Source organism: Leptonychotes weddellii, chromosome 8, assembly GCF_054177405.1.
Source record: "Leptonychotes weddellii isolate Sample4059 chromosome 8, ASM5417740v2, whole genome shotgun sequence".
In the NCBI taxonomy this organism is placed as follows: domain Eukaryota; kingdom Metazoa; phylum Chordata; class Mammalia; order Carnivora; family Phocidae; genus Leptonychotes; species Leptonychotes weddellii.
Window position 1 is genome coordinate 59131936 of NC_138376.1, and position 12394 is coordinate 59144329.

The 12394-nt window shown below is 35.9% G+C and overlaps 1 protein-coding gene across 1 annotated transcript in view; it reads right to left on the reverse strand.

The window, feature by feature from the left end:
- Positions 1-4207: 4207 nt before the first annotated feature.
- ELOVL4 (ELOVL fatty acid elongase 4) overlaps positions 4208-12394 on the reverse strand; it is a 32191-nt gene continuing 24004 nt past the window's right edge. Inside the window, exons 3-6 of the mRNA XM_006728623.3 lie at positions 11924-12004; positions 10423-10594; positions 8714-8841; positions 4208-6274 (exon numbers count right to left, since the gene is read on the reverse strand). Of these exons, the coding sequence (XP_006728686.1) occupies positions 6005-6274; positions 8714-8841; positions 10423-10594; positions 11924-12004 (651 nt within the window). The 3' untranslated portion in view covers positions 4208-6004. The remainder of the gene's footprint in view (positions 6275-8713; positions 8842-10422; positions 10595-11923; positions 12005-12394) is intronic.

Here is a 12394-nt window from a genome sequence, read left to right on the forward strand (position 1 = left end):
GGGTATGTGCTCTGGTAAGCGCTGTGAATTGTGCAAGACTGTTGAATCTCAGATCTGTACCTCTGAAACAAATAATGCAATATATGTTAAGAAAAAAAAAAAAGAAGAAGAAGAAGAAGGTAGCAGGAGGTGAAGAATGAAGGGGGGGAAATCGGAGGTGTAGACGAACCATGAGAGACGATGGACTCTGAAAAACAAACTGAGGGTTCTAGAGGGGAGGGGGTTGGGAGGATGGGTTAGCCTGGTGGTGGGTATTGAGGAGGGCACATTCTGCATGGAGCACTGGGTGTTATGCACAAACAATGAATCATGGAACACTACATCTAAAACTAATGATGTAATGTAGGGGATTAACATAAGAATAAAAAAAAAATAGTGGATCACGTAATTCAGCTGCTGCCAACACTTATGTCTGTAAGGAGCCCATTTATATAATTGCGTTACTACAGAAGGATGGCATCCACCTCCCTTATGCCTTCCAAAAATTTCACAAGTGCCTCATGTTGACAAAACCTAAATTTGTGAGGGAATCTGAGAAATGTAATTTTTAGTTCTTTAGACTCTGTAACACTGGTGGAGGGAAGAAGGGAGACATATTGAGGAGATAGAGATGGATTCATAGAACCAATAAACATCTAGCACGTTAATCGAAAGTTGGTGCTGGCTTTCTGAAGCAGTTAATATTTAGGGTAGACTCTAGTATGTAGACTCCAAATCTCAACTCTAATTATAATTAGAAATGTGTTCCCCAAACTCATCTGTCTATTCTTTTTGTCTCACAGGCTCCCATACTCCTTTTCTTTCTGGAAAAAACAACCAGACCCCCCTTTTACATGGGCCATCAGTAATAATTCAAGCATAATGAAAACACTTAAATGTTGGTGAATGAACACAGCTTTTAAGAGCAGCTATTCATTCTTTTGTGACCATGTAACATCTATATTAAATTTTCACTATGAGGTCTGAACTAAAAAAATATTTAAAATCCAACTGTACGTGTACAGCTGATAAGCCGTAACTATATAATATGCTTATAAAAATGTAAATGTTGTATTTGATTCCCAGATTTATTAACAAAATTAGAACACAAGCCACTTTCAAAGGTGAGGTGTGAGTGTCACTAACATAATGCTACCTGCTGTGTGAGACGCATAATCTACCACCCTCTCATTACCAAATAGCTAGGTAATCAGTATTCTTGAAAGACTGGTTCTTAGGACAGCTTCCTCACAGGGAGGAGAAACTCAGTTTAAATATGATGCATCAGGGATGACAAGGAAGGAATTTCAACTGGGTGCTTTCCTCTTTCCCAAAGGCAAATTCAAAGAAAAATTTTAAAACTGAGGAAAAGAGCAACCTAACTAGCTTCTCTCAAATTGCAGAAAAAGGATCCAGGGATTCCTGGAGACTGACAGAGTATATGGAATATGTATGTGGACTGACAAATTCTCTTTACAACTCTCAGTCTTATATTTAAATTGGGAAATACCCAATAATTTCCACACTCTTTTTAGAAATGGCTGTATCACTTAAACCTTCCAAGATTTTTTAGTGTTAGAATGGCTTTTAATTTGGACATATTCTTTGTGTAGATGTTCAATTACAATGTGACCTTCTGATAGCTGCATTAGATTATTATAATTAGGTAGATAGATATCAAGTGATGTGTTTCAGCATGTATTTATTCTCAAAGGAGATACTACTTTAAGGACACAAGCCCTGGGAGAGCCTCACCTATGAGAGTAAGAAAAGGGGGCACCTGGGTGGCTCAGTTGTTAAGTGTCTGTCTTCGGCTCAGGTCATGATCCCAGGGTCCTGGGATCGAGTCCCACATCGGGCTCCCTGCTCCGCGGGAAGCCTGCTTCTCCCTCTCCCACTCCCCCTGCTTGTGTTCCTGCTCTCACTATGTCTCTCTCTCAAATAAATAAATAAAATCTTTAAAAAAAAGAAAAAAAGAAAAAGGAGAAAAAATTCTGTTGAATTTCTATTTAAGACAGGATGGATCTCCAAGGAATGAAAGTATGAAGGAAATCTGTTCACATGTGGACATGTAAACATGCCTTCTTGTGGTGAAATGAAAAATACAAAGAGAAAAGGAGACCTAAGTTCTAGGTCTTTTTTCTTAACAGGTAGAAAAAAGTTTAGGGATGCCTGGGTGGCTCAGTAGGTTAAGCGTCTGCCTTGGGCTCAGGTCATGATCCTAGGGTCCTGGAATCAAGTCCTGCATCGGGCTCCCTGCCCAGCAGGGAGCCTGCTTCTCCCTCTGCCTGCTGCTCCCTTGCCTGTCCCTCTCCCTGCTTGTACGTACGCACTCTCTCTCTTGCAAATAAATAAATAAAATCTTTAAAAAAAAAAGGAAAGAAAAAGGTTTAATTTCTCAAAGGATACAGCAAAACCTAGAGCTATAAGTCTAAAAGAACACCAAGGTGTATCTCAGATCATCCCTTACAAACTTAAAATTCCTACTAATTAATCATCATCTAAAGACAGCTACTGACCACCTTCTTCGTAATTCACATGCTCTTTTAACAACATATTCTAGAATCTCAGTCTTCATCTGAGTGGCTCTATATGTCAATTATAATTTTTAACTTATACATCTGAATCCCCTTCAGGAATGTAGTCATGTTACATCCTCCTATTTTTAAAACTTGGAAAAAAAAAATGTATGCCTTTCAATTCGCAGCTGTGCCTGCCTTCCATAATTTAGGACGGAAATTAGGAAGTTCGGGAGAGAATTAGGAAAACCAACTTCTAATACTTACATGATTTTTTTGTGTTTTGAAACAATGAATCTGTTTATATTTCTCTGCCTCTTCATAACTGTTTTTCGGGTTCAGATGGCATCTGCCTAAAATACCTAAGATTAAGCATGGATTCTAGAATATACTATTAAGGACTTGCTTTCTAAGGTGACTTGTCAAAATTGCTTGCATGCTGAGAGGGCAGGTGACCAGTATCAGGAAGCAGGTGTTATGTTCCTGTGTGTGTAGCTCAGCACCTCAGCCCCGCAGCCCTACCATCCAGCAGGATTCCAAATCTACCTCAGTCAGGTCTGTACTTAGCACTCACTCCACTTGAGCTCCTACATAATCTGTGGCCATCTTTTTCTCAATAAGGACAGTGTCAGGAATTCAGCTGGCTGAGCTTTAGGCTAAGACAAGACATGAGCTGAGAGAGCAGGGCAGCTCAGCATGATGTCACATTCTCACAAAGGTCCCAATCATCAGTATGTATGTAATGCCTGGACTGTTGTATTATCAGATGGGTAGGGCAGGAAAAATCACTTCCACCCCACTTCTCTTTCTTACTTAAAGGATAACTGACTTGCATATATGGAACAAATGTGTAAATTAAAACATTCCTAATAAACTACAAAACACTAGATTCTAGGTTCTAGAATGTGAATATAAAAATCCATATGAAAATATTTTTGAATACCCCAGAAGTGTGCGGAAAGAGAGAAAAAGAGAATGACTAAATTAATAATGCTAAAACTGAAACCAGTCATTAGTCAGTGTCCATCAGCAAAACAAAGTCAAGAGTAACACAGAAAACAAAGAAGAGATACAGTCATTGATGATTCTACTGGAAAATGCACTGTACATGCCTAAGGTATTTCTAGCCATTGCAAATATTTAATAAATTCCTTGTTTTCTGTGTAAGAAAACATTTCTTTAGTTACTGACAAAGTTTTACCAAAAAAAGGATGCAGTCCTCCTCCACTGATTTTTAGTATGAGGTATGCAACTTAGTGTGATGACTGAGAAATTATGAAAGCTACCAGAACAGGCTGCATATCACAGCTTAGAGTCATCTTAGATAAAGAACCTTAAAAATTGTAATAAGAGCTGAATGATCTAATGTAAGAACATAAGGGCTCCTCCACTTTATTTTTGGAACCAAAAAAACCCACAGCATTAAAAAATGTTAAAGCTTACATTTGAAATGACAAATGCAAGAGTAGTTTAGAAGAAAATTATATGTTTTATGTCTGGATCCAAAAGTTCTTCCAAAGGCAACTAATTTTTAAAGTAAAAATATGCCACCATAAAAAAAAAATAAGCTTTTCTCCAGGAATATTCTAGTTTCACTTTTTCTCTACAGTAGAAATTGGCAGCAGAAAAGAATTTTGAATATTAACAACTGAATCAAATAAACATCTAGCAGATAATTTACATAATAAATTGATTAACAAAAAAAATCATTTTTTCCCACAGCAGTTGTATATTTATTGTGCTGAAATCAGGTAGCAGGGAATGAATAGGTCTGGGGAAACAGTACAGAATGTTCACAAAGATTTACAAATCTCTAGTCATTACACACCGAGCAGCAAAGACAAAGGTGTTGAATCCTTTCAGGTCAAACCATTGTTAAGTGTTGCAAATAGTCTGTATATCTCATGACTGCATGCCTTCTGGGGGAAAAAGTGTGTAATTTTGATGCACAATAAATATTTTATAGTTTACAAAATATTCTAAAATAGTTTGTCTGCACAAACAGCATACATCCTGCACATGCAGTTTTGACATGTTGAGATACTTAGAAATATTCATGCTTTTTTTTTTTTTGGTCATATTTTCTCTTTCTGTAATGATCCCTGGTCAACATCCCTTAACAATTCAACCTATGCAATAAGACAATGTACAAGTTCTCTTTGCTAGTGTATTTCCAGTTGTTCATTTATATTACATGAAACACTTCATTTGTAAATAGTAAACTTCATTTTCTGGTTCTGACTACTCTTACTTTTATTCATTTTGTGTCTTAACAATGAACACCATGTAACAATCACACACTAAATTTAATGATCTTTAGCACCAAGGAGTCAAGAATATTGCACCAAAATGGGTTTACACTTCATATCTAGTTAATAAATAAGATCTTGCAACTTTGTCGTAAGGAAAATATCACTCCAAAACTAAACATATTGAAAGAGAAGGATAGTTTCACAGAAAAGTTGGGTGTATGCTATTTGTAAAAAAAAAAAAAAAAAAAAAAAAAAGCAAAAAAATACTAGCCGATTCGAAAGTTAATATTAAAATTTACATTAGAGGACTCCTTGATTTTTTAATTAAAATTTATTTAATTTTAAATGTTCTTTCCAACAGAGGTAGGTATATTTCCACATATGAAAAATCGGTAACAGCCACAAATCAAAACAAGGAAAGCCTGATAAAAATCAACATACTCTCTTCTAACAGCACATAAATGTAGCTCTTTTATGATGTTACTAATAAAGACGAGTTGTTTCATGTTCCAGACAATAATCTTAATTTTCATAATATAGTTCTGATAGGAGTATTGAAAGGCTGCCTTTTCATCACAAAAATTGTTTCCCACAGTGATTTGTGCCACAAGTCATGGTGACCTTTGGGTCGCTAAACAGGATTTTACTGTAATTCTTTCTTATTTTCACCAACACCATCATCATCAAGCCTCTAAGAGTCTACAGAGATCATTAGATTTTTTAAATTTAATTACAACCAAAAGGGTATATTCAAGACTAGAGGTGGAGAGATTCGACCATTCCAGTCAGCAAATGAATTCAAATGTGCAAATTTTAAAGTATCTACAGTTCCAGCTTTGGACCAGAAAATGTAAGGTAACTGATTGTAATCAGTAGGTAATACTAATTTAGCCAAAAAATTCATACTGTCTTTCTGTGATCATCTGACTGAAGAATGTATATAAGATACATGAAAAATCTCATGCTTTAGACAAATGGATGTGAACAGAGGGAGAGCCTCCAAAGTCACATAATGATTGCTTTGGTCTGGACAACATCAAGGCTAATAAAAAAAAATGTTTAAAATAAAACTTCATAAATAAAACATCCGGGCATTGTATTTAACACTTTACTCTATCTAAAGGTTACTAAGACATAGAGCACATTTGCCTTTTTCTCTCCACCTCCAAACCCTCATTTGCTTCTGTTTTCCCTGAAATTTTATATGAAATGGGAACTTCCTCACTGTCAGCAACAGTTAAGGCCCAGTTCAATTTACTCTCCTTTTGCTTTTCCATTTTTCTGCTTTTTTCCATTTTCTAATTGTTTCTCTGATTTGCTCACACCATTTGCTGAAATACCATTCACAGCTGTTTTTCCAGTTTTTGCTTTCTTAGGCTCTTTGTATGTCCGAACATAGAAGTTAAGAAAGAGAAATATGAAGCTGATCGCATAGGCAATGAGGGCCCAGTGCATCCATTTTGGGAAGGGACAATCTGTGTAAAGAGACAGTGCTGTGTGTCCAATGGTCACATGGAACTGAACCTGAAAAACAAAACAACAATGTAGGAATCATAAGTAACTTCTAACAACATCAGAATCTTCTATCTAGCTAAGATAGGCCCGAATCTTGCCACACTGTCCAAAGTTCAATAGACTCCAGCTCCCTCTCACCCATCAGGTGGCAGCTCAGATGTCATCCCCTCAGCAAGGGCTTTCTGCCAGCTAGGACAAAGGAACTCCATCCAGCTGGCGTTCTCAATCCCATTAATGAGGGCTTTTGTTTGGTGTGGGCTTTTTTCTTTATAACAAAACTATCTGGACTTCTTAACTTCTTGATTGTCCATCTTCCCACTAGTATATAACTTCAGAGGGTATGGCTTTGTGTTGCTCCATGAGGAGTCCTTGACAGAGGGTCTGGATTCAATGCGTATTTGTTGGATAATGTTGAATGATGTTATTAATGAGAGGGAATATCCATGGCCTAAGAGAATAAACTAATAGTACCATACACTCTTTTTGATATTTGTTTTCCTCCCACATTTTAGACTGACTTTTTTCCACAAAACTATCAGCGGAATGGTACATATACTTTTAAAAATGAACCTATTGAAAGGGTTCATTATTTATTTCTTACAAAATAGCACACAGGTAATACTGTATTTGAATTAACACTATCCTTGGGGCACCTGGGAGGCTCAGTCAGTTAAGCATCCAACTCTTGATTTCAGCTCAGGTCATGATTTCATGGGTCATGGGATTGAGCCCTGTGAAGGGCTCCATGATCAGTGTAGAGTCTGCTTGAGATTCTCTCCCTCTCCTACCCTCCCACCCACCCCCTGACCCCATGTGCTCGCTCTCTCTCCCTCTCTAAATGAATTAACACTATCCTTTACAAATTAAGATTTTTTGTAAAATTCAGTAGATATCTGAGAACAAGTGCAAAAAGACTTTCAACTTTAAAAGTTTTTAAAAGAAGAAAAGCCAAAATTAAGATGCTTTGTAATTCAGATAAGGCAAATCAGTTGAAATTCCAATATATCAATAAATGAGTGGTTCTCAATATAAGAATTATGAATTCCACAGTGTTAACAAGGGTTAACTTTTTACAAGATTAACTTACATGATTAACTGTTGTGAGAACTTCTGGCTTAGAAATATTCAACTCTTCATGAAACTAACATCCTATTTGGAATGGGCAATTGTGTTTTTTCTTTTAAGCATAGCATTATCCATATTATTTATTATATTAAATATGATTAAATTCATTTATTCCATGTAAGCCCCAAATTTAGATCAGACTAAAAAACTTTAAATTTTCCATGGCAAAATCCAGATTTTAAGAACTTTTGATTTGACAATGGTTCTTAGAACCTAAGTCACCAAAAGGGTTATGTATGTATGTGTGATTAAGTATGGCATCACTCAAGGAGGCTCAAGTGAGGACTAGATATAAAGAGTTCAGATGACTTTTGTCATCTCTTCATTTTCTTGTGCCCATTTTCTAATTATGGAGAGAAATGAATTAACACCAACTATATAAACAGCTTGCACAAAAACTGGAGGAAGTTTCCTGTAGCATTTTAGTTACAAATGAATCTTTCCCACCCAGCATTCCCCAAAAGTTGTGTTTCCTGTTCAGCCAGCCAGCTGTTTAGCAACTTAAAGCAGAGATGAATAGCATTTCCAAATGTGATCCCACTGATAAATTGTGCACATGCTATCATTACAGCAAATTATAATAAATTCCAAGGCCTGAAGAACAGCGACCAGGTTGGTATGGATTTCCACTTTGATGACTGGGCTAGCACCTTGCTTGAATGTTTCACTGAGGTACCCAGATGCTACAAGAAGTCCCACGAGGGGTATGTGCTGAAAATTGTCTGCTCTAAAGGCTAGGATTTGAGAATACCTAGCTCTGCTCTCTAGGACTGTGTGTTAGAGAATTAAGAGGAGTTCTCTTGTCTTTCTCCCCTTCCTTTATCCCACCCTTTCCTTGGTTGTGTGCCTTCGCTTCAACTTTTATAACCTAAATGTATGGGATCTGTTAACAAGGACTGAAAAATAGAATAGAAAACAAAATTCAAGCAAGAGCAGGATGAAGAGAGGTAATAATAACATTTTAAGTTAAAAAAAATCACCTGACAGAGAATTTACATTATTTTTCTGGTCATATATGAGTCTATGTACTTTACGGTGTGCTTAGATCTTGACTCATCCATTTCACAGATATTTTTAAAGAACATTTCTCTTAGACAAGAGTTGTGTTTAGTCTTTTAAGAACATTAAAAAAATTAGTGGCAGTGACAACTAGGTCTATGAACAAGAAGCTCAGAGCCAAGCAAACTCAACTCCCACAGCTGGAGCACAGAGAAAGTCAACTTTGTAACAGGAAATTGTCGAGGATAACTTAGCCCTTAAAATTAGTAAATTCAAATATTTGCAGTGTTTCGCCAGAAGCAACTTTAGAAGCATTTAACTCACCAGCTGCAACATAGTCAAGTATCGTTTCCACCAAAGATACTTCTGAATCCACGGGCCAAACGCAGCTAACCCGTAGTATGAGTACATAATCACATGGATGAAAGAATTCAGCTGTGCTCCAAAAAATGCTTCAGAAAACAGAATTATAAGGTACAGAAAACTTTAGTAGGCAATAAGCCATCTGGACATAAAATAAATGAATCCTCATTATTTTCTAACATTTAATCTTGAGTACAGATTAGGAATAAAAATTGTAAAGTAGCAATAATGGAAAAGACTTCTCTTCAGATCACATTAGGTATTTTTAAAATTTAGACTCAGGCTTTTAGCGTATAAATAAAAATGAGTGTTCTTCAAATGCAAGGGGCTTTCACAGTGGCAAGTTTCCAAATGGAGTGCCCCAGTGACTTAAGTATGCCATAATATAGAAACTATTGCCTGTATTATTTTCCATGCTATTATTCTTGGGGAAAAAGTCATGGTACATATAATTGTTTAAATAGATTTTTAATGGGGCACCTGGCTGGCTCAGTTGGAAGAGCATGGGACTCTTGATCTTGGTGGGAGTCGTAAGTTCAAGCCCCACGTCGGGTATAGAGATTACTTAAAAAAATAGTAATAAGGGGCGCCTGGGTGGCTCAGTCGGTTAAGCATCTGCCTTCGGTTCAGGTCATGATCCTGGGGTCCTGGGATCGAGCCCTGCACTGGGCTCCCTGCTCAGTGGGAAGTCTGCTTCTCCCTCTGACCCTCCCCCCCTCACACTCTGTCTCTCTCTCTCTCTCTCCCAAATAAATAAAATCTTTAAAAAACAATAAAATAAAAAGGACCTTTTAAAAAATAGATTTTTAAAGCCTCATTATTGCCTTCAGATGGCATACCAACATATCAACATAAACATATCAACATACACATATCAACAACAAAATAGTACTTATTTCTTAGGTTTCTAAACAGTTTTAAATGAAAGTAGAAGGCAAACTGTACTACTATAATGACCTGTACCCTGGGTCCCCAACAGAGAAATAGTCTGTTTCCAGCTCAGTGATGTAAATAATCCTCAATTTACAAGCATCTGAAAAGCTGAAGACATATCTTGACCAAACTGTGAATTCAGATCCTCTTTAACAAGGCTATTTACAATTTCCTTTGAGTAAGAACCAACAGGTTCATTTAAGGCCCATTTTAGAGCAAGAGTGGGCTCTGGGCTTGGACTGGCGATGGAGGCTTCAAACTGAGAAGTTAAAGCTTAGTATCCTTTGTCTCTCTCTCTTTTTTTTTTTAAGTAGGCTCCACACCCAGTGTGGAACCCAATGCAGGGCTTGAACTCACGACCCTGAGATCAAGACCTGAGCTGAAATCAAGAGTCAGATGCTTAACTGAGTCGCCCACGTGCCCCTAACTCAGTATCCTTTGAGTCAGAACCACTATAACTGCTCCCCATCAAAAATTATTTGCTACATTTAAGATTAGTTTATGCTTATCTCTGAGGCAAATCTTTAGGTATTTAAGTAGCCACAGATAAAAAGCCAAAACTTTGCTTTCTTCAAATTTCTTTTTTTCCTTCATATTTCTTTAAAATGAAATTAACACAGAAATAATTAACTATGCAAGCAAGTTAAAGACCAAGTCAAATTTCCAGCTTCTCATTACTTTTCCACCCAACACATATACATAATTTAATATATGCAGATATGTCCCAAAATACTCACCTTGTCCCCCTGCGACCCATTTAATTCCAATCCACCACAATGTAAACATTGTACAGTGATGATATACATGAAGGAAAGAGACTTGGTTGTTTTTCTTCCTCAGGATAAAAAACACTGTGTCCAAATACTCAACCCCTTTAGATACAAAGTACCACCACAGAGCAGCAGCTATCTATAAAAAGAAAGGAAAAGCATGTTATAAATACCAGAGTGACACTATCATATGGTTTTCTATTTATTGTTAAGTTAGTCCTAAACAATCTTTATTGCACAAAATGTACAAGGCATGGAATCATTTTTGCATAAGTAGGTACGAAACCTAGGCATCTATCCATGGGGAAAAAATGGGAAAGAAAGAGTCCAAATCTATATTTACCCAGTGGCAATGATTTAGGGAAAATTTTTAGTCTTTTACATAGATAGATGTCATGAAGTACCAAACTGCTGAACACAGAGCTATAAATACCTTCACACTGCTATGTTTTTCAGTGTGGCAGAAAAATCGAGATATTTACTTTGTAAAGGTATTTCAGTTGTTCATGCTTAGCCTATACTATACCTCAGATATTCTTGCAAGTATGTTCGTGTAGCAACCGGTCTCTTAGCTTTGGTCTCTCACTTTAACATGTGCAACAAAATAAATACCTAACCACAGTACTTTGTATTAGGCAGTAAAATCTTTAAAGTGGTAAATTAAAACACACAAACAAACAAAAATAACAAATATTTCCTAGGTCATAAATATAATCCTACTTACATGAATAAGTCCTTTCTTTTCCTAGGCTCTAATTAAGACACCAGATGGTACAGAAAGATTACGTTACTTGCTGAGATTAAGGATCCAAGGATCCAGTGAGAGGTGACCTCTGTAAATGTTTTAAAATATTTTACAAGAACCCTACTATAAGAGTAACCTAAACTCAACATTTTTTATGTTACCTACTTTCTATGATGTGTGTCCTATGTACAAACAACAAAGACAGTATATAACTGAAATCTGTTTATAAATCTTTGTATGTCAAGGGTGACTAGAAAGTAAAATATAACATTATATTACCAATGGTTTATTTTTCTGCAAATATAATAAAAACTGGGTTTATACCTATACAAATTGTGCTATGCTTAACTTACTAAACATTACATAGTTTATCCAACATTTGTTTTTCCTCAGACTCTTAACAAATGAATTAGACTCTATGAGTTTCTATTCTTGACCCAAAACACAAAAATCCAAAATATCATCTTTACACTAAACATGGAAATTTTTTGTTCTTAAGTACTGCATTCTAGTAATCCAACACATATTCACTCTCACACAATCAAATAGGACACTATAGCTATGAAAACATTTTCAATTATGTACTTTTAAAGAAAAGCATAGCTTTACTGACTCAACACAATCCTATACACTTATACCACTCTATGAAAGTATGTTTTTCAGAGTGGGGATTATAAAATTAAACCCACTTCTACTGATGAATGGTATTTTGAATGTACTTACCCTAACTTCATTAACATTATCAGAATAATCCACACTCTGGCAAATATAGCTGTATCCTGCATTATATGATCCCATGAATAACTGGAAAAAAGGGGAGTAATATTTAAAATAAAGTTTTAGTAGATATGGAATTTAAAAACACTAAATACAACATGCAACCTTTCAAATTATTTTAAAGAGCAATTTTATATAAAAAAATGAAATTCATTAAACATTTAATGTGTTGGGAGTTTCTAAAATTTGCTGTGTGTCAATTTATTCTAAAATTGAAATCTAAATTAAAAATCACATGTAACTCTTGGCTGAGACTTCAACTCTTACCTACTTTATTATATCAAGAGAAATTTTGATTAACCATGACTCAGATCCAACAGGTGCATTGATTTCTATTCTTGATCCAGTGTGGTTTATAGCTAACAAATGAGGTCAAAGTATCCAAATAAATTAAAGTTTTTATGAAGTTGAGATTCT